The sequence below is a fragment of the Rhodamnia argentea genome, chromosome 3 (assembly GCF_020921035.1).
Source record: "Rhodamnia argentea isolate NSW1041297 chromosome 3, ASM2092103v1, whole genome shotgun sequence".
Lineage (NCBI taxonomy): Eukaryota > Viridiplantae > Streptophyta > Magnoliopsida > Myrtales > Myrtaceae > Rhodamnia > Rhodamnia argentea.
Genome location: NC_063152.1, coordinates 5850489 through 5878149, shown reverse-complemented (window position 1 = coordinate 5878149; position 27661 = coordinate 5850489). Strand labels below are relative to the sequence as shown.

Below are 27661 nucleotides of genomic sequence, written 5' to 3'. Positions count from 1 at the left end.
AAAAATTAGAACTAATTTTAGTTCTAAATAAAAATCATCTCACATATTTATTTTTAGCGTACATTGCATTGGCATATAATCGGGCAAGCGGAACACTTAATTTAGCATGCGTCTAGACTAGGCACGGGATGGAAAAATACACCGAGAAGATTTGAAACTTCAAGGACTGTATTGCAAATACTTAAAATTTCAGGGACCGTATTGCAAATACTTGGAACTTCGGGGACCGTATTGCAAATACCAAAAGAAGATGAAGAAGGGAAGATAATGAAAAGAAGATGAAAAAGGGAAGATGATGAAGGGAAGATAATGAAGGGAAGATGAAAATGGAAGGTGAAGAAATGAAGATGAAGAAGGGAAGATGAAAATGGAAGGTGAAGAAATGAAGATGAAGAAGAGAAGATGAAGATGGAAGGTGAAGAAATGAAGGTGAAGAATGAAGGATGAAGAACTTTGCCTATAAAAGATAGAGCTCTTGAGAAGAGTTTTAGAAGGGGGAAGTGGAAGAGAATTGAGAAAGAGAGTAGAAGAGAATTGAGAGAGTTTTTAGGAAGAGTGGAAGAGAATTGAGAGAGTTTTGAGAGAGTTTTTGAGAGGAATTTTTAGAGAGGAAAAGAGAGTTCTTGAGAAAAATCAGAAGAGAAAATTCAAGAGTGAAGAAAAGTGTTTTAGTCGAGCATCATCTTCGACGAGTCCCGACACATATTTCGCCCCTCGCAACCCAACAACGCCATTGCTTGCCATTTTCGACGACAGCCGCGTTCTTCCAAACTCCGAGATCTTGAAGGGAACTATAACGTGTATGTGAGTAAGATTTTGTGTAATAGAAGGTAATCCTTTCCATCTCGATCTACAAAAATGTAATCGTTTGGTGTGAACATTCGTTTGTTTATTTTAGACATGCCACGTGTTCCAAATTTTAGCATTATTACATGTTAATTTATTTCTGTAAATACTCGTGATTGGCTGCGTTTTCTTTCTTTCTAAATCACCCATGGTGTATATCGTACAAAGTTCAATGTTTTACATCCCCATAAAAAGAAGAAAAAACCAAAAAAATTGCATCTTTGAATTTCAAGTAAAATCCATCAAAATTGCCAAATCAAATATTTTTCATGAAAATGGTACCGAAAGAGCGTTAGAGAAATCGACGTAACCAAATCCCCCGAATTCAAAATCTCGGGTTCGCGGAAATAAGATAGTTTTCTCCCGCTATTTTATTTAGGTTTCTAATCAACCTACCGAAAATGATTAGTGGCGACTCCAATTCAAAACACGTTGCATGTTAATTATTTGAATCTTAAGTTGCGATTTGGTATGGACTTGGGAGAGTCCGAGTTAGGTTAGTTAATTAATTAACCTGATAATCCATTAGCCCGAAAATAAACTTGTCTTTTTTTTAGGTTGCGACAAGGATCATTTGGTCCGATTCTTGGTTCTTGGATGGGATCGGACTACGAGTCAATCACCAACAAATATTATATAGTGTGGAGCAACATTGAGAAAAAAATGTCTTTCGGGAGATTAAATTAGATTGTGAATACAAATTATAGAGGAGCAAAGTTAATAAATTACTTGAAGAGCCTAATTTGTATATCATGTTGTTACTACCTGCCTTTACCTTTCTCAATAGTCCAACGGGTTTAGAGGTATTGCCTATCATTCTAGGCGTGAACTCTCCTAAGTCCTTCCTTGTGTGAAGTGGGATTTCATTTTATTGATTAGCAACTTAAAAGGTTATTAGGAGTCGCCTCTAGCCTATTGGGGTCGGCTAGAAATCAATCGAGACATGAGAGTCTCGTCTCAATTCCTGCGCAATCGAGGCTTCTAGGATCGAGGACTTGTTTAGGCTAACTAAATTATTAGCGTCTTTTGGACACCTAACCAGTTAATATTCCCTAAGTCGATCATACTTATGCGCATCATTTTAATCTTGCTAGGTGTCTAACCAGTGCTAGATGATCATGCATAATTTTTTTCTATCATTTCGTGCAATTACCTATTTTATCCTTGACCTAGTACCTAGGAAAACAATTAACAAGCAATTTATCAAAAGACAGTGCTGTAATAAACGCTCAACGTATGGAAAACAGCTAACTACTAACTGGAATCTAGACATGCATACCAAGTTAATATAAGCGACAATCCCAAATATCGGGGCCGAGACATAATCGGGTATACATAAATTAGATCGGACCAAACACCGGTATATCACCATAGCCAAACCCCAATGAGCTGCCACCTCTATGGACATCGCCATCGATGGTCACATCGATGTGCCAATCTCATGTATCCAAGCATTTAAACATGTATTCACTCAAAGTAGGTAGTTAGCAAATTTTAGCAAATTAAAGGATAAAACGAGCATTTTGAATTAAACTCTAATTACCATACTAATTTATCTACCGAGACATGCATTACGGATCAAGTCATTCACCAAATATTCACATGCTAAGTTAAAGTTAAATCATCCGAATTAAACATGGAAAGTAGTCAATACAGCCACATAAGAGCCTAACTAGACATAATAGGCAAACACAGGCATTTACTACCTATTTTCTAGTTTTTTGAAATTTTATGGATTTTTCTCATCTTAATGATTAATAAAAGTGATTGTACCTGGGGTTCAACGTCCAGGGCCCGCATTGGAGACTCGGCCCCCTGCTAGGGCGGCTTTCGCTCGGCCCAAGTCTCTCACCCGGCCCGACTAGACAAGCGGATCTCGTATGAAGAGAGAGAGAGAGAGAGAGCACGAGAAAGTGGGAAAGAGAGAATGTGCGGGCTGGGCTACAAGAGATAGAGAAGGGGGGCAGTGAGAAGAGATTGGGCCACAGGGAATTTAAAAGGGAAATGGGAAGTTTGGGCCTGGTTTGGCTAGGTTCAACCTAGTTCGATCCGTTTTTTTTTTTTTTATTTCCATTTTATATTTTTCATTTCTTTTCGATATTAAAAATCAGATAAAACTAAATTTAATTTAAAATTTCTCAAATTGGAAAATAAAATGAGGAATAGGCACATCCAATTTAACCGTTTCCTATTTTAAGCCGTAAGGAAAAATAAATTAAATTTAGTAGGCATCGACAAAATTAGGTGTTAACACGTGTGAGACGACGAAGTAATACCTGCGATCCTGAAATAGTTTCTTCAAAAACCTGACTCCTCAGAGCAAATTGATATACTTGAGAGTTCTCGTTTTTTATATTTCGCATTTCGGCCGCATATTCGCCCATTAGATTTCTAATGAACTTACCTTGACTTTAAACCTTTCAAAAGCATAAACCAATCTGAACAGCATATTGCATCATCTTACCTATCGGTGATGAGCCATGAACCGGCTCATGGAAAGAGGGATGGAAAGAGGGATGACAACGATGAGAAATTGTGCAAGAATTTCAAGAGAAGAGATGGTGGTTTTATCGCCGTAGGGAGTTGGAAAGGAAAGCTGTTTAGATAAGAAAATCACATTAAGTACTATGATTCACTCTTGACGAGAGGAGTTATGCTTCATTGTTCTGTTGATTTTCAATTTTTCGAAAACTTTGCTCCCGCAAATAGGAATGGGAGAGTGCGATATGGTCAAAGGATGACTAGAAAGTATTTGGAGCAACTTTGCAACATAGAAAACTTTGATATGGACAGGCTGCAAATTGAATGAATTAACCGTATGGTTAGGACTTGGCGCATAATCATGGAAAATTAAAGCGTAAAAGTGAGAAAGAGAAATTGAGACACAATATTTTATATTGGTTCACCTTAAACTAAAGCTATGTCTAGCAGAAGATTTTCCACTATAATTAACACTTCACACCTCTCGTCACATCCCTCAATCATAAAAGAAATAGATAATATGTAACAGTAGTTATTTATGAGCCCTAACCCAAACCGCCAATGAAAAAATATGAGCTGAAATTATAAAATTGGGATCTTGCGCTTTCATGTCGATGGAAAGTATGAATCACACCCCAATATATTAAACTCTTTGTTGACGCCTAAATTTTGACTAATCTATTTTTTGCATAAAAATTATAAAAAATCATCTCATATATTTATTTTTAGCGTACATTGCATTGGCATATAATTGGGCAAGCGGAACACTTAATTTAGCATGCGTCTAGACTAGGCACGGGATGGAAAAATATACCGAGAAGATTTGAAACTTCAGGGACTGTATTGCAAATACTTAAAACTTGAGGACCGTATTGCAAATACTTGAAACTTCGGGGACTCGCATTGCAAATACCAAGAGAAGATGAAGAAGGGAAGATGATGAAGGGAAGATGATGAAGGGAAGGTGATGAAGAGAAGATAAAGAAGAGAAGATAATGAAAGGAAGATGGTGAAGGGAAGATGAAGAAGAGAAGATGAATATGATGAAGGGAAGGTGATGAAGAGAAGATGATGAAGAGAAGATGAAGAAGGGAAGATGATGGAGAAATTTGGCTATAAAAGGGGGGAGAGTTCTTGAGAATTGGAGGAGGAAGTGAAAGAGAATTGAGAGAGTTTTAGAGTGGAAGAGAATTGAGAGAATTTGTGAGAGAAATTCTTTGAAGAGGAAAAAAGAGAGTTCTTGAGAAAAATCGTAAGAGAAAATTTGAGAGTGAAGAAAAGAGTTTTAGTCGAGCATCATCTTCGACGAGTCCCGGCACGTACTTCGCCTCTCGCCATCCAACAACGCCACTGCTTGCCTTTTTTCGACGATAGCCACGTTCTTCCAACTCCGAGATCTTGAAGGAAGCCATAACGTGTACGTGAGTAAGATTTTGTGGAATAGAAGGTAACCCTTTCCATCTCGATCTACAAAAATGTAATCGTTTGGTGTGAACATTTGTTTGTTTATTTTAGACATGTCACGTGTCCCAAAATTTAGCATTATTACATGTTAATTTATTTTTGTAAATACTCGTGATTGGCTGCGTTTTCTTTCTTTCTAAATCATCCATGGTGTATATCGTACAAAGTTCAATGTTTTACATCCCCATAAAAAAGAAGAAAAACCAAAAAAATTGCATCTTTGAATTTCAAGTAAAATCCATCAAAATTGCCAAATCAAATATTTTTCATGAAAATGGTACCGAAAGGGCGTTAGAGTAATCTAGCGTAACCAAATCCCCGAATTCAAAATCTCCGGTTCGCGGAAACAAGATAGTTTTCTCCCGCTATTTTATTTAGGTTTCTAATCAACCTACCGAAAATGATTAGTGGCGACTCCAAATTCAAAACACGTTGCATGTTAATTATTTGAACCTTAAGTTGCGATTTGGTATGGACTTGGGAGAATCCGAGTTAGGTTAGTTAATTAATTAACCTGATAATCCATTAGCCCGAAAATTAACTTGTTTATTTTTTAGGTCGTGACACTCTTAAGTGTAACCTTGACCCAAATTTTGATTTGGACATCATGTCAAATGGTGAAGTAATATCTACCATCCCGAAATATTTTCTTAAAAAAAAATTGACTCCTCTAAGATTACAAAAATAAACCAGAGTTTAATATTATCGGTCTGTATTTCACGGTTCCCGCCCTATCCGCTCATATTACAAAAATAAACCAGAGCTTTTGATTCTATTGAGTTTACACCCTTCAAAACCATAAATTCATCTGAACAGCAGCTTGCATTGTCCTACTTCCAAATTCAGCTCTGATTCTCCATGATAATATCATCTAGGGTTGAGGATCCGTCCTCAGCTTTGGTTGACTGCAGTGATGAGCCATGAACCGATGAAGCCGACCTTTCTCTAGCACTGGCATCTGCCAAATATGTAGGCGGTACCGGCATTGGGAGGGTCGTGTTCTGGTTCTCGAGCATTGAGACCACCGAATCCATGGTGAGCCGGCTCTCTACGTTCTCTTGACTACATAACAACGCAATGTGAATGCATCTTGACAATTCGCTTCTCGAACTGCCGTTTAACATGGGATCTATAAGGCAAAAAGGCGTTTCCTTCATCCAAGTTTTCCATGCCTGCAGTGCACAATCACAAAGGCAAGTAAATGGGTTCTGTAATTTCACATGCGCAAGGAAAAGTATTATAGATATTCACTCGCGGAATTGTTGGACAAAACTCCAATTTTTTTTACTCACGTAGTCCAGGAGGTGCTCCGAATTCCCCGAACTCGTGAAGTATGAATTCATCTTGCCACTGATGATCTCTAGAACCACTATGCCAAAGCTAAACACATCGGTCTTCGCAGAGATCTGTTTACGCCCTAAATATTCAGGAGCCATATAGCCACTGCTACACGTAAAACAAAAGGATCCAAGAATCATCAATTGGGAAACTGAAATTGGTGCTCGTTTTCATTGTATACTTTCCTAGAAAGGTTGAAACATTCCAAGGAGCTATAGATAAGTTTATTTCAAACTTATGAAGTTCCTTCGATTTGTGCAGCATTTGCTCTACTTTGGTCCAAAACGAATAGCCTTGCCATGCCAAAATTAGTTATTTTGGGATTCGTGTTCTCATCCAGCATACATTGCCAGGCTTCATTTCACGGTGTATGATCCTAAGGTGGGAATCCTCTTGCAGGTAAAGAAGTCCTCGAGCAATTCCTTTTATTATATTGAAACGTCTCTCCCAACTTGACAACCTACGTTTGTTTGAATCTGCAAAATCGTGATCATTTAAGTTTTGAATCGTTCTGCGTGGAATACAAAGTACTGCCAAATGGTTTGATGCAAAAATCTGTCCAATCAATAGATTAACTATCAGTGAAATGGAAGCGACAAATTGAAACGTCCCAAGTTCGTACCAGAAATGAAAAATTGGAGGCTACCATTGGGTGCGAACTCAAGAATAAGAAGTCTTTCCCCATCTTCCAAGCAATACCCAAGGAGCTTCATTAGATTATCGTGCCGAAGTCTGCCTATCAGAGTGACCTCATTCTTCAAATGTTGCTCACCTTGATCGGAGTAACTCTCAAGCCTCTTCACAGCAATGTATTGTCCATTTTCAAGAGTGCCCAACAGTCAAATTTTCATTTGCAAGAAACAATGTTTATCTCCATGTAGTGATGCGATTCCCAAAAAACCATAAAAAAAAAAAAATTCCAGCTAGCCCATACACTTTTCCGAATGCCCCTTCTCCAATCTTATTGCCTTCTGAAAAGGAATTGTGGCGACCACGATCTCGCTCAATGTGAACTGTAATCTTTCAGCGGTTTTGACCTTCTCTTTTGCTGAACAAAAGGCAAAGCAATCAACATGAAATCTCCAAAATCTTATAAAAAAAAAGCTAAAATTTTATTGCTCTTAACATGCCATTTGGGCTTTCTTAATCATTACAAAAAATGTAGGATTGAATCATGCGAAAATTTTGAATAAGAAAAACACAAAAACTTGTTTCAGATTCCACCGATTGGGACCGATTCCCTAATTTTTGAAACATGAAACCTATGATGCATACCCTACAACTTAAAACTAGACCAGTTCCCATTGGTGCCGTTGTCCAATTCTCGATTCTATACTTGAACCATGTTCATCCCTAGTCTTTTCATATGGCTATGACATCAAATACCTATTGTGACGCCCGGGATTTTCAACATTTGCATGGCATTTGAATTCAATGAAAGATTTGAGATTGAACTCCAATTTGATTCAAGATATTGGATTTGAAAGAATTAAGAGTTGGAAATTGGAAATTTCCCGAATCAACGATCGAATTAGTTCGGGTTTGATCCTTTAGTCACCGCGCCTTAGAATTAAAAATTCTTGTGTTTGAGCCTAGGTTCGGATCAAACCTACTTGAGATTGGACTAGAATGCCCTCCGTTGAATTGCCAAATGTCTGAATTTCCCTTGAATACAAAATTACCAAAATGCCCCTAGCCTAATTGTGAAATGACGATTTTACCCCTAGGGTTTTAGGAACTACAAGACAGAGGAAATTAATGACACGGGCCCCACCTTATCTCTAAGCATCCAAGTCAAAAGTTGGCAACATCTCTTTTTCTCTCTTTTTTTCTCTCTCTCTCTCTCCACCGCCTCCCACTTCCTCTCTCTCCTTTTGACGACACCCCCTTGCACACCGACTCCCTCTCCCTTCCTCCACTGTTTTGGGCGACACCACCAACCGAGCAGCTTCCCTTCCTGCTTCCTCTCCCTCATGCCGTAGCCGTCGACCTGCCACCACCGTCGCACCGCGCTTGGCCATCGCTGAATAGCCCCAGATCCGACTCCCCTGTTTTCTGCCACCCGAACTGCTGTTACCGTCGTTTACTGCAGCTGCTGCTGTTCTGCTACCACTAGCCGTCCTCCAGCCTTCAACCACCACTCTTAGCCATCTCTCGTCGTCCTCGCCAGCAACCACCACCGCCGGTTTAGCCGCGAGCCAGCCTGAGCAGCCCCGACACCTCCCCTGTTCGCGACTTCCCCTGTTCTGCTACGTCAACTTCTGTTCCCTCTTGTTCCGGCCTCCGTAAGCCACTAACCGCCCACCTCTGACCACCACACACTCCCCCACACTCCCTCGGACCTCCATCGACAACCCCACGAAGCCCCGACGCCGTTGGAACCCTGAACAGACCCCAAACCCGAAGCCTTTGTCCGCCTGCTCTGTTTTCTGTCAGTTTTGCCTGAGCCAATCTGCTCGAGCTGCTGCTCTGCCTCAGCCTGGCCACAACCACCAGCAACACCACCCTCTAGCTCCTCTGATCCCTAGCTACCACTCTCGACTGCATGTAGCCTCCGTCCATCGCTGAACAGCCATCGCAAGCCTGGATATTCCCCTGTTCTGCTCTGCCTCCACCTGTGCTATGATTCTGCTTCTGTTTATAGCCCTCAGCCACTGCTCCGGCCACTACGAGCCATTAGCAACTTCCCTTGACATTCTTTGAGGTCCTCCAAGTCTTCCGCCACAAGTCGCCAGCTTCGAGACCCTTCCAAGCCAAGCGAATAGCCGCCTCAACACCCGGCCATGCCTGCTCTGTTTCACGCCTGGAGTACCCTTTTTTGCTAGGCTGTGGGCCTGTTTCACGGGCCACGTCCCGTTTTGGTCCCAGGCCGTGCCCAGTTGAGCTGGGCCGTGTATCGAGAAAATTGGCTGAGAGCCTGGGTCGTGTCCGGGCAAGTTGGTCGAGAGCTTGGCCGAGTGGCCCAGAAAGTGTGCCTATGTGTCCTGCCAAGTGTGCCGATTGGCCGAGCCTGTGAGCCCAAGTGTCCGAGTCCATGGCTGAGGATTTGGGCTGAGTGTCCGAGGATCCGTGCGGGCAGTGCCCAAGCTCGAGACTTCCGTGGACCGACGCCGTACTCGCCTAGTGTATTTAATTGTGAGTCGACCTCTAATCCTTGGTTAGGTCATTAATTATGTTCGGATTAGTTTATTTAGATTATTAGGTGTTTAGGTAGCTCGATTAGGGCTGGTTTATGTTAAAAACTTGGTTTAAGTTCAATGGCTCTAATTGGTTAAGTTAGTTTAAATTAGCTAGGATTCTATGGCTAATTGGATGAGATTGATTGATTGAATGGTCGTTATTGATTGATCGGGAGTGAGCGATAGATTAGAGACGAGCGTACGATCGATTGACTAATCAAATCGACTAATATTAAATTGTATTTTGAATTGAGCTTAAATGTGCATAATTCGATCAAATATTCATGATTGAATTGATTGACCTGCTTGAATCGATCGCCTATATCGATTGTTTGATTGAATACTTTGATTGGCCATTGACGGATTGGATGTTTGATTTGGGGGAAAATTACCTCGTGATGCATGCAGAGTTCGATACATGATTTCGTGCATTCGTATGGCCACATCCGGCATCAATTGCACGTATTGGCATGAAAACGGCCTTGGGCCGAGTCACGAACATATCGTGTGAACATATGGCTAAAAATGGGATTATGAACCGATGGATTGCCAAGTGTGTTTGAATGGTCATATAATGGATCTTCCCTAACAATCTCGTGTCGTGTCGATCGGAATTCCATGACTTGTTAGATGCACGCCTTTCCGTGTCGTTAGATTGAATGGATACTTGTCGCGACTTGTGACGAACTAAAGCCCTTATAGAGATTCCTGGTAGTTCCGTGTCATGTCGATCGGAATCACACGGATTATCGGATGCCGTCGCCGGAAGTAAGGGACGATGCCTAGTCCTGCTAGAAGAGCACCAACTGTCTAGTGTGCTATGCACCAACTATCCAGTGTGCAAGGCCAAACGGCCGTTAATAATTAAACTACATGCAATTGTGACTTATTCATGGGCAAGTGTGTGCGCATATTGACTATGAAATCTAGTATGGGACGGATTGAGTAGAATGACAGAGGCACATATTCGCACATGTCCGAGTTATCATTGCATTTGTGTGGTAATCTGGTAGGTGAGTTGCATGTGGATGAAATATCTACATTGAGGTATGCGATTGATTGATAAGACGTTTTGGACGAGTTGACGTGATGCATGGCCCATGAGTTGATTGATATGATTGTTACGTCATGTTTTGCATTATATTATATGTGGCTTCAGTCAGGTAAGCTTGCATGTGACCGAAAGATTTACACCATGATTCTATGACTATTTAGTAGGGGTTCCGAGCAAATCAACTCCCTAGCCGGGCTTAGGCGTTGACTCACCGAGATTTATGTCTCACCCCGTCGTGGTTACAACTTTAAGGTTCTAACTAATGAAGGTAGTAGTTCTTTGAGAAGCTGATGAGGACGAGGGTGATGTAGCCTTATTTGGAGTAGATACAAAGTTAGTCCTACCTCTCCCCGAAGTATGGGACCAATTAGTGTGTCATCTCGGTTGGCCTATGATGTGACTGTAAATAAAATCATGTTTTTGAATTAATGCGTTTTTCTACTTGCATATCCCTATCTTATATTATTGTCCGGGAGTATTATACATTTTCGCATGCGTAATTAATCTCAAGGGTTGGTAGCATGCCCGGGATGCTATCCTTTTAACCCGAGAGACGAGAAGGCAGGGATGCCGCGTGCTCGAGGATCGGGGCGTGACACCTATCAATTTTTGCTAAATAAAGATTATATGCTAGTTCCAATTTATTTGATTAACTAGCAAGTTGATGTAGTTGTTTTGTTCGGAGTGGTCATAATCATATAGAGTCATCCTCAAGTCGGGAAATTATCCAAAAAGTCCTACACCTATTATATAATGACAATTCAACTCTAAACTTTTCAATTGTGTCAATTTAGTCCTAAACCTTTTAATAAATTTTCAATTTAGTCCTAAATCTTTTGACGATTTGCCAATTTTGTCATCCTAGCTAATTTTGACAAAACAATTTGGGTCCGGCTAGCGTTGGCCATCCTACATGGCACGACAATTGCTAGCGTGGATAATTTTCATATTTTTTTTTCGTTTTCTTCTCCAGTTTTTCATTTTTCATTTTCCCTCCATCATCTTCAAGCATAGGTTGCCCTTACCGGATCGTACGAGGGCGGTCCTTGTTTGAGGCCGAAGACCTTGCTGGAAATGGATGAGTTCGGCGATGGCCTGCAGGAGGGAAAAAGGAAAAGTAAAAAAAAAAAAGAAATATGAAAAATTTAAAAATTTGCGAAAATTGTCCATGTTAGTGACAACCATGCCACGTAGAATAGTTGATGACGCATGCCGAAGACTAAATTGGCAAAGGCTTAAGACAATAAGTTGGTGCGTCACTTTAGTGCCAAAACTTTCAACGATCATTTCTTACCAACTTCTTTAAAAACGATCACTTTAGTCCAAAGCTTCGAAAATTCGACACTGTTATTTTTTATTAATATTCGAGATCGTGCGGGAATTTGACACTAAAGTGACGTTTTTAAAATTGGTTGGAATGACTAAATTGGCAAATTTTTAAAAGGTTTAGGACTAAGTTGACAAATCATTAAAAGGTGTAGGACTAAATTGACATAATTAAAATGTTTAGGTTTAAATTGATACAATTGAAAGGTTTAGGATGGAATTGACTACCATACAATAGGTTTACGACTTTTTGCACAATTTTCCCTCCTCAAGTCTCATGAAGAGTCAATGTCTTAGCAATTGCTAGGCCTAGGAGAACCTTAATTTTGTAAAATAACTGGGAATTTGTATCTGAAAAAACTCAGGATTATAGGTTCGATTCTTAATATAACTCTTTTAAGCTATTTCTTAAAAACTAATACCTCACGAATATCTTAGCGTTGGCATACATATAGATAACATGTCTATGACTAAATCGGAAAACAGACTTAGTTTGATGCATAAAAATTGGCTCCATTTGTCACTTGAGCACTACTCAAAAAAATAGTAATGTCTAGGAGTATTCATTGTATAATTTGAACTGGTTTGTGACCTATTTTCTACTCAAACTATAACAATTTCGATTTTCGATCTGATTGAATACATATTAGATTTAAGCCTACTTAACAATTATGCAGGAAAGTTAATATCAACATAATCTCAAAGTTCATATTTAGAATGCCAAACAACAAAGAACAAGTACCTCCATACATCCACAACAATTATTTAAAACCTAACATAAGCAAAGGATAATTGTACTTTTTGATTCATCAAAACAATAAATGCTCCTATGACAAGCTAATTGAAGAAAAAGTACGATGCAGTAGTAGATCAAGACGACTATTAAATCATAGGATAAGGAAAGAAGCAGTCCCATTACACAGGACAGAAACTCAACAAATTCGGTGCACGAAACTTACAGGTATAATGAAAAGACTAAATACTTGACTAGCCCCGAATTAATAAACCTGGGATTCTATAGGTTTTCAGGGATCAACATCGAATCTTCGAAGATGCAACGGTTATCAGATCAAGTGAGATTAAACCTTAGTTCTAGACCACAAATTTCTCATATGTTGCAATAATTCACACAGAAATTATGAGAATAGACATATGATTACAATCGGATACAATCAGAGAATTGATTATATGAATAGCCACAGATCTATAATCTTCGGGTCGGGGACCAAGCTTGTGCCTGATGTTACATGTGTATAAGGCATGACTTTTTAAGAGTACCCTTCACTTCCGACATCCTATGAATCTGAATTTAATCCCAAGCCATTGAAGCCATGAAACTCCTCAAAATTAGAAACATCAAGCTGTGAAAACCACGACAAAGGCAAAAAGCAATGCGCAGGGCACGCTGACTACCCATTTTCTAAGGCTAACGTACGGCTCCGTCATAGAGGCCTCATTTTTTCAGAACTGGTTTGATTCGCTTGTTGATCTCTCAGCCTCGGTTACACTTGAACTTTTGTCACGTCCCAATCCCCGGGTACATGGCATCCGTTTCAAATTGTCCCTCGGGTCATAAAGGATAGCATCCCAGGCTCGCTATCGACCCACGATACTTTATTATGCAAGCGGAAATACTTAATACTCCCGGACAATAAACAAGATAGTGATAGAAAGCGGGAAACACTTCAATTCAAAAACATCATTTTGTTTACGGACATGTCCTAACCCAATCAAGGTAATATACTAATCAGCCTCATGCTTCGAGGCGGGGTGAGGTTAAACATCGTATCTACTCCAAATAAGGTCTATGTCATCCTCGCTTTAACAGTTCCACAAGAACCATTAGCTCCATCAACTCGGACCTGAAAAGTTTATCAATCACGGGGTGGGATATAAATCTCAGCGAGTCAACGCCTAAGCCCGGCTAAGGCGTTGATTCATTCAGAACATCCTATTGATCAATCACAGATTATGGGATACATGCGGGTCAAACACAAGCAACTTACCTGCCAGGACATCACATGTAATGCAACATGGGTACAATGTATAATCGTGTCAATCCAAATCAATGATCAAGTTCTCAAATACCCATAATGCAGCTCAACATCAGTCACACATTGGACACCACACGAAGTCCAGTTATTAACGATGATTTGCGCGACTAATGCGAATAGATCCGCACAACACAATGGCGGAATCTATTAATACGATCCACGCAACACAATGTTGTGGTTGTCATCCGGTAAACCAAGCATCGTCCCATAACCTCTCGGTGACAACAACTACAAGTGGTAACACAATACCTCAAGTAGGCATTCCATTAAGGAGCATCGGTCCATCATAAGCTGCGACAGGCATCCGACGACCCATGGCACAACACAAGAAGTCGGCAACTAGCAAGTCATGTGGTTCATGCCGTAGACACGATACGAACTCGCCGGGCCACACGTTATCGTTCCATCATATGACTATTCAACTCATCTAGCAACCATTTCATTCTTAGCTATGAATTTAGCCGGATGCTCACACAATCATGTTCAAAGACTTGGCCCTTGGTCATTTTTATGCTAAAACATGCATTTTGAGACATTTGAGGTTGTATGAATGCACAATGCCAATCACGAAGTCCAATAGGAGCATAAAGGATCAACGTCCCTCAAACAATCATCCAATTGATCTTTAGTTGGACAAGGCACATAATCACTCAAATGAGACTTATCAAGCAATTCACAAGATAGGGCAATCTGATAACAAAACCCAAATATAGACGCTTTGAGAACCAACTTCTTTCTCATAAGGGTGATCATGAATCCAACAATTCAGTCACGGATTATCGTAATCAACTGTTCTTCTCAAACAAGATCATTTAGCCTACCTAGAGCCTAGCCTAATCGGTTCATAATCAATCTACTTAAATGCCTAGGAAACACAATTCTGCTAATTCCAAATGCAATTAACAACTTAGCGAGGGATTAGAAGTCAACTCACGGTTAATCGGGTGAGGCGAGTGCGACGATGATCCTCGAAAACCTTAGGCACGAATGTCGGGTGCGGTTTGGATCACGGGCCTAAAATCACAAACGATGGGCTCAAAATTCTGGTCCTATGGGCCCACGGGCTTGAGATTAGGCCCAATTACACCGTCCAAGACAGATTGGACCTTGGCCCAACTCGCCGGCCCACAAAACAGGCCCAACTAGACTCGGCCCAGACCAGAAACAGGGGAATTCGTGGCTGTTTTGTGGCTGTGGTGGCTGTTCTGGGGTCCGACCGGCGGTGGGTGGCTCCGGCATCGATGTTGGAGGTGTAAGGTGGTCAGAGGGAGGCTATGGTGGTCGGTGGTGGTCGGAGCAGCGACGGCAAGGGCGGAACAGTCCAGTTTTTCCAAAACCGGGCAGATTGAGCAGTCCGGATGGCGACGTGTACAGTTTCAAATTCCGGAACTGATTTGGGGGTTTTCTTTAGCTGGTAACATCGTAGAGAGGTAGAGGAAGGTGTGTACAAATTTTGGGGTGGTTTCTGGTCCGTTTGCTATGCAAACAAGCCTTGTTTCTCCAAGTCAGACTTTGAAAACTGCACTATACAGCAGCAGGGCAGGGGACGGTTTTGGGCTGTTCAGGGTTCCAACGGCGTCGAGACTTCGTAGGGTGGTTGGTGAAGGTCTGAGGGGGTGTCGGGGAGTGTGTGGTGGCCGCTGGTGGCGGAGGAAGGCGACAGAAGGTGCTGTTCCAAAGCAGAACAGAAGCGGCGCCAAAAACAGGGGAAACAGGGCAGGTTGGGTTTGCCAGCTGTTTCCGCTTCTTCGGCGGCTCTATGGCGGTTTCTGACAATTGGAGGCGGTGCCTGAAACTCAGAGGAGGGCTGAGGTGGTCGGAGTGAGTGGTGGCAGCAGGCCGCAGCAATGAGCAACAGCCTTGTTTCCCTTAAACAGAACCGAAGAAGCAGAACGGACCAAGTATTCCCCAACAGCTTCTGTTCAGCACGAATTCATGAATACATAAGGGTTTCTTTGAAAAAAAGCCTTCAGATTTGAGTTGCCCTTGATCTTACAATCGCGTAGGAAAAAACGGAGCTTGATTTGGCCTCCGGATGAGCTCAAACGAGCGATTTCTTCCCGGGCGCGCTGTGAAAACCGAGAGAGATGGAGTAAGGCGAGAGAGAGATAATAGAGGGAGAGAGAGAGGCGGTTGGGAGAGGATATGGGAGAGAGAGGGGCCGGCCAAAGAGGGGGTAGGTGGCCTTGGTTTTTAGGGGTATAAGTGATAAGGTGGGTCCTCCCTTCATAAATACTTTGATAGAGACCCTAGGGGCATTTTTGTCATTTCCAAAATTGTCGAGGGCATTTTGGTCATTTGTCAAGCCAAGGGTAGTTTAGGCAATTGGCATTTCTATGAAGGGTATTCTCGTCCAAACTTAATCTAGTTTGGTTAGAACAAAGCTTAGGCTCAACAATTTCAATCCTAAAACGAAACGATCAATCGATCGAACCCTAAACTAATTCCATCGACGATTCAGGAAATTCTCAATTTCCATTGCCTAAATACTCGATATTCAATCTCAAGCAATAAACTAGAATTCACAGACGATCCATAACTAAATTCTATTATCAAAAGAAGGTCGAATTTCCAGGGCGTCACAACTATAATCCAGCGTGGATGACGTATGAGATTAGGACGGCACTTGGAGAGCAACCGACTGGCTGTTAAGCATGAGGAAAACCGAGAGCATGGTTGGTCGGCTGGCCTCATTTTCTTGGACACATAGCAGACCAATCTCGATGCACCTCACAATTTCAGTACTCGAACAGGAATTTATGGAGGGATCGATGATGTTCGCTATTGATCTTTCCCTCCAATTCTTTGAAACCTGAAAACATCTGACAAACATTGAGCAGATTCATTGCCGGAATACTATGCAAAATGAGAAGGCATTTTCTTATACTCACGTAGCTTATAAGATCCTCCATGACATTGCCGATGCGGTGATTGTTCCTGCGACCACTCACAATCTCCAAAACCAGCACTCCGAAACTGTATACATCTGACTTGACAGAGAAGTTTCCTTTCATAGCATACTCTGGTGCCATATATCCACTGGGCATCAAAATAGTCCACCATATTAGCTCTATAGTTTGCTTTGTTCTTCTGGTAATCATAAGCTCTAGGAGGTTGTGGCACTTACTAGGTCCCCACGATTCGGCTTGTCTCCGCATGAGTTTGGTCCAACTTGAACAGCCTCGCCGTACCGAAATCCGATATCTTTGGATTCATGTCTGAGTCCAACAAAATGTTGCTGGCTTTGAGGTCCCGATGGATGATACCAACTTGAGATTCTTCATGTAGGTAAAGCATTCCTCGAGCGACGCCCATTATTATCTTGTGGCGCTTATCCCAGTTGAGATTCGCACGCTTCTCGGGATCTACACATTTTGGTGGAGTCACATTCTATAAGATGTCCATTAAACATGTTGTGAGGATCTGATTTTCACAAAATAACAACCAGAGAAACATACCGAATATGAACTTATCAAGGCTTGAATTGGGCACAAACTCGTAAATGAGAAGCCGTTCGACTCCTTCCAGACAGAAACCTAGGAGCCTGACCAAGTTCCTATGTTGTTGCTTAGCTATTAACATGACCTCGTTCCTGAATTCAACTTCCATTTCGCTGGAATTCTGCGACAACCGTTTCACCGCGAATTCCCGTCCGTTGGGGAGTTTACCCTGAAATTTCACCAAAGTATGTCCTTGTGAGTATCGATTGGTACATTGAAGCATTTCGCAGAGTATCAGATTGAAGTCATCGTTTACTATTTTGCTGCTTAAATTTTGAATACAAGAGAGTAAAGGGGGTGCTTTGTTGATTATTACCATGTAAACAGCACCAAAACCGCCTTGTCCAAGCTTGTTGGAATCAGAGAAGTTGTCCGTTGCCGCTATGATAGTGCTGAAATCAAATTGCTGCAAATCCGCCTTGCTCATTTCTTGCACAACTTCACCTAGAAAGACGAAAACACGGTCATTCAGAGTGAGCATCGTTATCTTTTCATCATAATGAAAGTTTCACAGACTTTTAGTATATCTAATTGCACCTGTAGGTTTTACTAATAAATCCTAGACCCTAACCTTTATAAAGTTTTCGGCCTAATTGTCAAAAGCAAAGCGGCTCTTACTACTTTGCTGGGGCAAAAGCGTAGTCATTACTTTTCGTGATCTTTCTTAACCTCATCAACAGTTGCTGTTGCAGTGAAAAAGGATAAAGACTCGCCTTCAACACTTTGTCTGGGCTGCTGCTCCTTCTTCCTCTTCACTTTCAGGAGCACGACAACGGCGATGACAAGTAGAGCAGAAACACTTGTGACAACAGCAATCATGACAGTCCTCGTCGAGTTGCTCTTTCCAACTGCAAGGGCAAAGGCACATTATGTTTATGATCATTGCTCACTGATAAAAGGGTAATACGTTGGAGAAATTACTAAGGCGCCATCACGACTGTGGAAACGAAACTCATGTTGCACAGTTATATCAAGAACAGATGCGCACCACAAATCACGATGCGAAATATACATTGCGCCATTCTCCGATAACCAAAGGAAAAGTTATTCGGATTTCAGGATTTTGTCATCTCGCCAATTGGTTGCCTTTCCGACTTCAATTTCACTGCATTCGTAAGTTTCATTCCAAACGACGAAAAATATTTTCCAATTTATTTTCAGGTCTCTGGAAAATATAGGTAAACATTGTCATTTTCCTGAAAAAATGACTTCCACGACATTTTTAAAGAATGACACATTTTCGGCGAAATAAACAGAGCCTAAATATATCTTTGTTTCTTGAAAATATTGACCAACTGATACCTTCTTTTTCACCAAAAAGCATTTATTCAATAAAAATTACATGGCCTAAATAGCATATATCAATAAAATGAAAATCGTATGGTTTACAGAGCATATCGATTACGCTCATATGAAAAATTGATTTCGTGAATCTCACCTAGAACCCGGATATAGATGCCGTGTACCAAACTCTTGAACAAGAGCCAACGTACCTGGTGGTGGAGGCAGCACATCTGCCTCATGCGATGGTGATGTTGGTGCTGGAGCTCGTGTCGGTGGCGGCGGAATTGGGTGACTAACTGAGTCGAAGAAATTATGATAGGTCCCCCACAGGATCAAGCAACTCGGCACCATGACCCGTCCTCCAGCATAAGCGGCACAACAGTCCCTGATCGTCTGGACGCCTGTCCCCAGGCAGTTGCTGCACTGCTGCTCTGTCAAGTCCGGCGTGCACTGCATAAACATGTTGACCAGGTCGGCCCCCGCTGATTCATTCCTGGATGCATACTTTTTCAGCGAGCTGCCACCCGCCGCCTCTGCCCCCAGACTGTTCAGGAGCTTCCTCATCGCTGCATCGAATGTGTCCGAAAAATTGGCAGGGGCTCCCGCCACGTACATGGGTTTTGTCGCGACTACACCAGAGAACGAGGCGTTCGAGTACCGGATGATGCAGTTCCCTTTGTAGACGATTGCCTCCTTCTGGAGGGGGCAAACCCGGCGCATATCAGAGGCAATGTCATCTAGGCAGGAGCGGCAGTCCTTAGCGTTGAAGTCACCGCGGCAGAGGCCGAAAACATAGAGTGTTTCGGAGGCACCGGAGACAGGGGCAGAGGCATTGAAGAAGGAGTAGGAGAAGGACAAATAGTTGGTGGTGGAGATGGAGGAGAGGAGGGTGGTGAGGGTGGTTTGGTAGGTGCTGTTGGCGGTGAAGTTGCCTGTCGAACCGCAGTAGGTGGCTGGGAATTGGGCGTTTATGGCAGAAGCAAACATTAGGAGAAGCAACAGCAGGAGAGTTGGAGGATCCATTTTTTCCCCCCTTTGCGGGTGTTTCGGGTGACTCTTTGATAGAAGTATTACTCAACAATCTCGTTCCCTAGACAATATGAATCCTCTTATCGATAGAGTGTGAAACAAAATATGTTGAATCATTTTATATAGGGGTGGCCATCATTGGGCAACGTTGGAGTCTCGAAAAAGAATTGACTTCTTTTACTGCCTATCTGTCTTTTGCAAGTATAATAAGACCACCGGCGAGAAATTCAGGTCTCGAGGAAGCATCGATTCTAATAGAAAAAGAAAAAACTCATTTCTACGAAGTCTCCATCTTGTGCGATTATAATAGGAAAGCATTGACTCTCCTGCCGAGTTTGTCGTTCGCATAAGAAGAACTAATTGGTGCTTTTGTTCGAGATATGACTCTGGTAGTGCTCATTTTTTTGTTACCAAGTTGAGTGTGAATAGATGCATTGCTTAAGGCTATTTGTTTCCGACTCTATGGGATACCTCGCTGTGATATAAACAAGGCATTTTATCTAACGGATATTTCGTTGTGTTAGAAAGATACTATGATGCTAACTTTCAAATCCATAGTGTTCACTTTGATGGAAATATTATAGTATGGAAATTAGCCAAACAAAATTACGGGAAAAATTACAATCCAGCTAAACCAAAAGTTGACTTGGTAGAAGCATTTGATTTTGATGACATAATTACTGCGGTCATTTATCATGCCAATATTGTGGTCAATGCAAAAGAATGGATTGTGGACTCAAGTGCCACTAGGCATATGCATAAAAACATAATAATTTATCCTCCTACCCTCTAAATGGAGAGGAGATGAAAATATTTATTTTGACAATTTGAGAACTGCTCAAGTTTTTGAAAAGATGAATGAAACCGATTACAAGTGGCAATAACAATTGCAAAGAATGGAACTTTCAATAAAAAAAAAACATAGAGATACGTCCAATTGAGAAATGATGAGTTAAAGCAATTGCATAGAAATTGAATTATGTCCATTGATTATGCAATGTCAAAAGTGATTTTGGCCGTCCTTTGACTATATGCATCAAGGGGAATGGGACTTAAGCCAGCTGAAGAAAATCAACAGTGATGGTAACCTAACCTATATGATTGGCGGTCCCATGAATTAGGTTTATACAAGTAATAATAAGTCACGTGTATATTAATGATGCACTATTGAAATTTATGTCCCTCTTAAGGTGAGAATAGTGTAAGACTACAAAGAAAAAAAAAAGGCTGAGTTAACCTCTTAATGAATTCCATAGCCATTATTATTGATGGTGTATTAAATTGCAAAATACACTTGATGGAATCACCTATATAAGTATGATGTGAGGCCTCTTCTATGAAAATTTTTGGCTAAAATTTCACACGCCTGTCCTATTAAGCTCAAAACCGCGTTGAATAACAAAATTTGTGGGGGTGTAATGTTGCTGATGAAAATAATATTTCACAAAGAAATTGTTGTTTCATAGAAGTTTCAAACTTTAACAATGATTTCGTGAATTATATTTCATTCTTTGTAGGTCTAATTCATGGGCTAACAAGCAACAGCTCCACCGCATTATATTCATTAACCCAGCATTTTCTTTTTCAAAACGTCTTGAAATATATGGGGATTATTAGATATTTCATTAGTTTTTGTATTATCGAAGCAGTTATTTTGCAACGGTTTAAATGGTGAGTATGTCCGCAACCAATGCAATCGAGTTGTAATCGGCTTTGTATTGGTGATTTGATTTTTTTTTATTTATTATCTCTCTTCCTTATTTGCCTATAGAGAGAATTTCCTATTACAATAAAAACATACAAAAATAAGATATTCTCCTTTATTTATTTCTCTTTATTAGCTGGGTTTACGTTAACGATTGTTGTTCTTGTTCTCTCTATTATTCTATGCGGAATATAGAGGAAGATATGTTGTATCCTGGAAGAATAGCCACTAGAGCTTTATGCACCAAGTTTCATACTACAAAGGGCGAAATTATCCTTAAAGATAGTATTTACACACCTCAGATAATTGTTCTTATATTCTTGTCTTTTCTAAATAGATTTCTAACTATTTTTATTTTTATGTTATTTAATATTTTTCCAACGCCACTGCAATCTCCTATTCCATAATTTTAAAATTAGAAGTCTGGTGTGTAGTGCTGGTGTATTCTCTTGAGCAATAATTCAATATAAAAGATTTCCGAAATGAGAAACAAAGAACTTGCAGACCTTCGAGTCTCGAAAAAGCATTGGCTCCTTGTACTGCCTCTCTGTCTTTTGGGCGGATAATAAGACAACCGGCGAGAAATTCGAGTCTCGATGAAGAATTGACTCTAATAGAAAAGCAAAGACTCCTTTCTACGAAGTCTTCGTCTTCTGCGATTACATTAAAAAACGGAGTCTCTTTTCTTCTGCAGCTATAATAGAAAAGCATTGACGTATTCGGTGGAGTCTTTATCGGTGGAATCTCTACAAAAGATGCTGTTTTCTCGACAGATGATTAACTAGATGTTAAGGAAAATTTGTTCATCTCCTAGTGATTTTATTTTCAAGTTTTGTTATGAGCGCTACAGCAGTAAAATAATGCGTGAAAACTGATCTGGACTTCAATTGGCTGGCTATATGAAAAAAATCAAAAAATTCAATAATGTTATTTTGTTTGGTGAGAGAAAACTTCCAGTTAAATCTCCTATTCTGTAATTTTAAAAATAAAAGCCTAACGTGTAGTGCTAGTGGGAATGGGAGAATATGATATGGAAAACCAGGGACGAGAAAAGTGTCTCTTGAGCAATAATTCAAAATGAAAGATTTCTGAACTGAAAAACAAAGAAACTGCAAATCCAATGATTGCCAATGAACGAATGAACCATCTTTTCTAATAGTTTTCTTGGGTGGGCTACATTAATTATGATTATAATTTATTGTTTTATGGGATTGATTTAATAAAATAAGATATATGTATATGTATATGTATATGTTCTTAATAAGTCTATTATGAGCTGGGTCGTGTGGGCCGAGTTGAGCCCGACCATAATGAGAGTGCCAAACTGAAAATTCTACAAATATCGCTCAAGTCTCTCCTCTATTCCTAAAAAATGCATAAACAACCTCACATCAAGTTTTGTGAGGGTAGTCTTGTTAAGCCAATGATATAGAGGGCAATAGAAGAGAAGCATTTGAGCTTTGGATCGTTGTTATTTTGCATCAAGAACGATGGATTTCAAATTAGGTGCACGAATCTCTTTTCTCCATTATTGTGTTTCTAGATATTAGTAATAGTGATCTTGTAGCGGTTTTCACGGTTTAGATGTGGTATCTGAGCTTTCCATAGTCTAGAGCTAGAACTATTTATTTTTTCCTGTTTTCAAAATTTTTGCTCGATGAATATTGATTTTGATCACATATTTGGACTCCTCTTGTTGAGACGAGAAAAACAATGGGTGGCACGCATCCAGGGAACGCCATACATGCCAATTCGAGGTGGTGTGCACTGCCTACTTGCAACCACGTGCTTATTTGAGGCGGTGTGCGCTGCCATTGCACTTTTGCGCTTGACCGCCACAGGTGCGTGATGATATTAGCATCCGCCACCCGCCTTTTCAGGTGGCCCTCACTAAAACATTTGGAGAGTCGGCGCCCTCTCATCAATTTGCATTAAATAAGATATTAACACATTTTATTGTTATTAGGAGTGAGCAAGGCGGAAGGATTGAACCAAAAACTGCCCCGATCGGATCCAACAATCCAGTTCAGTCCGGTTTTGGGGGAAGCCAGTTCGATTTCCTGTTTCATAAAATTGGTATCTTTGATTTTCGGTCCAGCTCCCGTTTCCAAGCAGAAACGGACCGGACCGATAATTAATAGTATTTTTTTTTCTGGTTTTGACTAGGAATTGGTGTATCAGCGTATTTTGATTTTCTTGTTCAAGTTTATTGTTCACGTTATGTTGGCACGCTAATTAAAAGTTTCATGAATGATTGGATGTGGTGGAGCAGCAGCATTACATCTGAAATAAGCAAATCAACTTTGTTTTCTTAATTTTACTAGTTCCCTACACTCCTTTGGGAGAAGACATCAACAAAACATAAAGTTATGTTAGCGTGGAGCAACATAAAAAAACGCCTTTGGAAGATTATATTAGGTCATGAATAAAGTTATAGAGGAGAGGAGTTAGTAAATAACTTGAATAGCTTGATTTGTATATCATGGCAGATGATGAAGTGACTGCAATCCTGAAATACATTCTTCAAAAAATTGACTCTTCAAAGCAAACTTCATATATCGAAAGCTTGAATTTAAGAATTAACAAATTCATGTCCCTTGCAATTGCAAGGCGCTCCATGAATTTTTGGATAACGTCCACGCATCTATAACTCAGATAATAAATTACACCTATAGTCTCCAGCTAGATTTTTAATGAACTTACCTTTGAGTTTAGACTTTTCAAAAGCATAAACTAATTTGACCGGCAGCTCACTTCGCCTTACATGTCGTTGATGAGCCATGAAACGGTTCGTGTGGATCCGTCTTGAGCTTCATTTCTTGATGGCGTTGATGAGCCATCAACGGATGTAGTCGACATTTCTCCACCACTGGCATATGTCAAATTTGTAGGCCGTGCTGGTGTTGAGGTGGTTGCGCCTTGACTCTCGAACTTTAAGTCCACCGGAGCTACGGTAGGCCGTCTCGCTGCGTTCTCTTGAACACATAAAAATGCAATGGGAATGCATCTTAGCATTAACCAAAATCAAGCCATTCTCCCTCCCACACTACTTAATCCTTATGCCAAGCTAGATAAGAAGTCATTCAATCACAGCCGATAAATGCACTTACCAGATGAGACCTTCCTTCTTCTCCTTCTAATAAGGCAAAACACGGAGACAATAACCATCACCAAGAGAGCTGTCGGAACTACCACAGCAATCACAACACTTAATGACTTCGAGATACTACCTGCCAACACCAAGCAACGCGTTTAATCCAATTTGAAGTTGAAATTCATGACCGTTAGCATTTCAGATTAAAATGATTCTTTTGGCAGCATGGACAACTTAACATTGGGGAGCAAAGGCACATTATGTTTGTGATCATTGCTCACTGATCACTAAGTAATACATTGGAAAAAAAACTGAAGCGCAATTACCACTGTGGAAACGAAACTCATGTTGCAAAGACATAACAAGAACAGACACACACCACAAATTACATTGTGAAAAGTACATCATGTTGTTCTCTGATAACTCAAAGGGAACTTATTCAGGTTTCTGGAATTTGTCAACCTACCAATTTTCGTCTAATAAGATTTGGAATATATCGCATTATTCTCTACATTTTTAAGTTTTAGGGATAATTAGTTGCTTTTTCGACTTCAGTTTCATTACTTTCATGAACTTCTTATGAAATCAGAGTGAAGACAATAAAATGGGCTTAAGTATACTATAAGTGCCAAAACTTGTATACAACACTCATTTTAGTGCCAAAACTTTCAAAATAATCACTCAAGTACCAAATTTTTTGAAAAATGACCACTTCAATGTCAAAACTTTCAAAACGATAACATAAGTGTCAATTTTTTTTAAAAACGACCACTTAAATGCCAAATTTTTTAAAAATACTCACTTCAGTGTCAATTCCGGCGAGCCACGTCAACTCAAATATTAATAAAAAATGGCCTATGTCGGATTTCCCATGAGCCACGTAAGCTCAAATTGGAGTTGGCATTGAAGTGATCATTTTTAAAAAAAAAGTTGGCACTAAAGTAATTGTTTTCAAAAAAAGTTGGCACTTAAGTGGTTGTTTTGAAAGTTTTGACACTAAAGTGAGCGCCGTACACAAGTTTTGGCACTTGTATTATACTTTAGCCCAGTAAAATGGTTTACAGAAATAGACTAAAGCTAGAAACATCCAATGCAATCTAGCAAATTTTTTGCAGGGTTATTAGTTACACTTTTTATGTCTCCATTAACCCTAATTGAAATTACACTTTCGATTCATCAAATGCTGGATATGATAATTTGTCTCTTGTCTTACACAACCACTTTACTCCAGGTGACCACCATTATGGTGGTGTTCACTGCTAATGGAAAAAAAAAAAACCAGTGTGGCTCTAATGATGGTTGCTATGGATACTAACCCAAGATTTATTTTGATCTCTCTCTCTCTCTCTCTTAGATGACCACTATGGTAGAGAGGACAACAATCCCAGTAGTCGTCGCCAGGTTGGGTCACCATCTCAGGCGGCGGGGATCTAATTGATCGTCCTTTGGTCTTATTTTTTTTTATTTGTTTGATTATTTATTTTTTTATCCCCATCCTATCTTATTTTCATAAAAAAAATTAAAATGTAAGAATGTGTTTATTTTTCAGTATTTTTCCAAGCCAAAATATTAGATATAAAAAAATATGGTGGAATTTCTTATCGAACTTAAAAGAGATTCTACAGAAACTCCCTTATTAGGTGATGTTAATTTTACATTAACTGTTGATCATTTAATACATTGGTCCTATTCATTTTAACATCTAATAAGAGAATTTCAATAAAATTTCTTTGTTTGTCTAACATTGCTAATCAATCTTATTCTGATTAGCTTCATTTTCGAAGGATTAATTAGCCCCTCTTTTCCTTTGACGACGGATGCTATAAAGTTCTAGTAATTATCGAACATCTGCTAGTGATTCATTACCCTAACCTAGACTCACAATCTCATAATTGATTAGTAGCCACGTAGATGCATCAAGGATTAAACATATCTTCTTTTCCTGAAAATACAGACCAACCGATACCTTCTTTTTTGCCAAAAAGTATATGTTCAATGGAACAATCTAAAAAATAAAAATTACATGAGCTACCGAACATATATCAGTAAAAATATGGTATGGTTTACAGAGCATATAGATTAAGCTCATATGAACAATTGATTTTGTGAATCTCATCTAAAACTCGGATATAAACGCAGTGTACCTAACCCCTGGGCAAGAGCCAACGTACCTGGTGGTGGAGGCAGCACATTTGCCTCATGCGATGGCAATGTTGGTGTCGCCGCTGGAGATGGCAGCGGCGCTGGCGGAATTGGCTGACTAACCGAGTTGAAGAAGTTGTGATAGGTCCCCCACAGGATCAAGCAACTTGGCACCATGACCCGTCCTCCGGCGTAAGAGGCACAGCAGTCCCTAATCGTCTGGACGCCTGTCCCCAGACAGTTGCTGCACTGCTGCTCCGTCAAGTCCGGCGTGCACTGCATGAACATGTTGACCAAGTCAGCCCCCGCGGATTCATTCCTGGATGCGTACTTTTTCAGAGAGCTGCCACCGGCCGCCTCGGCCCCCAGACTGCTCAGGAGCTTCCTCATCACTGCATCGAATGTGTCCGAAAAGTTGGCAGGGGCTCCCGCTACATACATGGGTTCTGTCGCGACTGCGCCAAAGAAAGAGGCGTTCGAGTATCGGATGATGCAGTTCCCTTTGTAGAGGAGTGCCTCCTTCTGGAGGGGGCAGAGGCGGCGCATGTCGGAGGCAATGTCAACGAGGCAGGCTTGGCAGTCCTCGGCAGTGAAGTCACCGCGGCAGAGGCCAAATATGTAGAGAGTTTGGGAGTCGCCGGAGACAGGGGCGGAGGCATTAAAGAAGCTGTAGGAGAAGGACAAGTAGTTGGTGGTGGAGAGGGAGGAGAGGAGGGTGGTGAGGGTGGTTTGGTAGGTGCTGTCGGCGGTGAAGTTGCCGGTGGAACCACAGTAGGCTGGGAATTGGGCGTTTATGGTGGAAGCGAACACGAGAAGAAGCAAGAGATGGAGATTTGGAGGATCCATTTTTTTTTTTCGTGGGCGTTTCGAGTCTCTCTTTGATAGAAGTATTACTCAACAGGCTTGTCCCCTACATGATATGAATACCCTGATCGATATGGTGTAAAAATAAAATATGTTCCGTCATTTTATGTAGGGGTGGCCGACATGTTGAGTCATTTTATATACGTATGGAACCCTAAATAAAAATCTTTTGTATTTTCTGTTTAGATTGACATCTTACTTTAATGTCTAAAAGTTGCAAAAAAACCTTGGGTTGAGTTTTAAATTGACATTGATATAAGAATACGTTTTGAGATTACAAAAAATTACATCTAATAAAACC

The 27661-nt window shown here is 40.6% G+C and overlaps 3 protein-coding genes across 6 annotated transcripts in view; all 3 read right to left on the bottom strand.

Moving 5' to 3' along the window:
- The window catches only part of LOC115727874 (cysteine-rich receptor-like protein kinase 44), a 268503-nt gene that overhangs the window by 172748 nt on the left and 68094 nt on the right, over window positions 1-27661 (bottom strand). The window lies entirely within an intron of this gene.
- The window catches only part of LOC115733802 (cysteine-rich receptor-like protein kinase 29), a gene marked incomplete at its 5' end in the record, with an annotated part of 226285 nt that overhangs the window by 142940 nt on the left and 55684 nt on the right, over window positions 1-27661 (bottom strand). The gene's annotated exons all lie outside the window — the stretch shown is intronic.
- LOC115733529 (cysteine-rich receptor-like protein kinase 29) lies at window positions 16357-19549 on the bottom strand. The gene is made up of 7 exons (XM_030664182.2): window positions 18736-19549; window positions 17956-18090; window positions 17559-17686; window positions 17201-17411; window positions 16870-17107; window positions 16634-16781; window positions 16357-16554 (listed from the first exon to the last, which is right to left on the bottom strand). The coding sequence occupies exons 1-7, from the start codon at window positions 19547-19549 to the stop codon at window positions 16357-16359; spliced, it is 1872 nt and encodes a 623-aa protein (XP_030520042.2).

Bases quoted from the DNA above. Each gene is read 5' to 3' on its own strand.
- LOC115733529 (XM_030664182.2), bottom strand. From the start codon at position 19,549: ATGGATCCTCCAACTCTCCTGCTGTTGCTTCTCCTAATGTTTGCTTCT. The intron at 18,091-18,735 runs GTACGTTGGCTC...TTGCCCTTGCAG, and splicing joins TGTGCTGCCTCCACCACCAG to TTGGAAAGAGCAACTCGACG. The intron at 16,555-16,633 runs GTGAGTATAAGA...AGATGTTTTCAG, and splicing joins TGGAGGATCTTATAAGCTAC to GTTTCAAAGAATTGGAGGGA.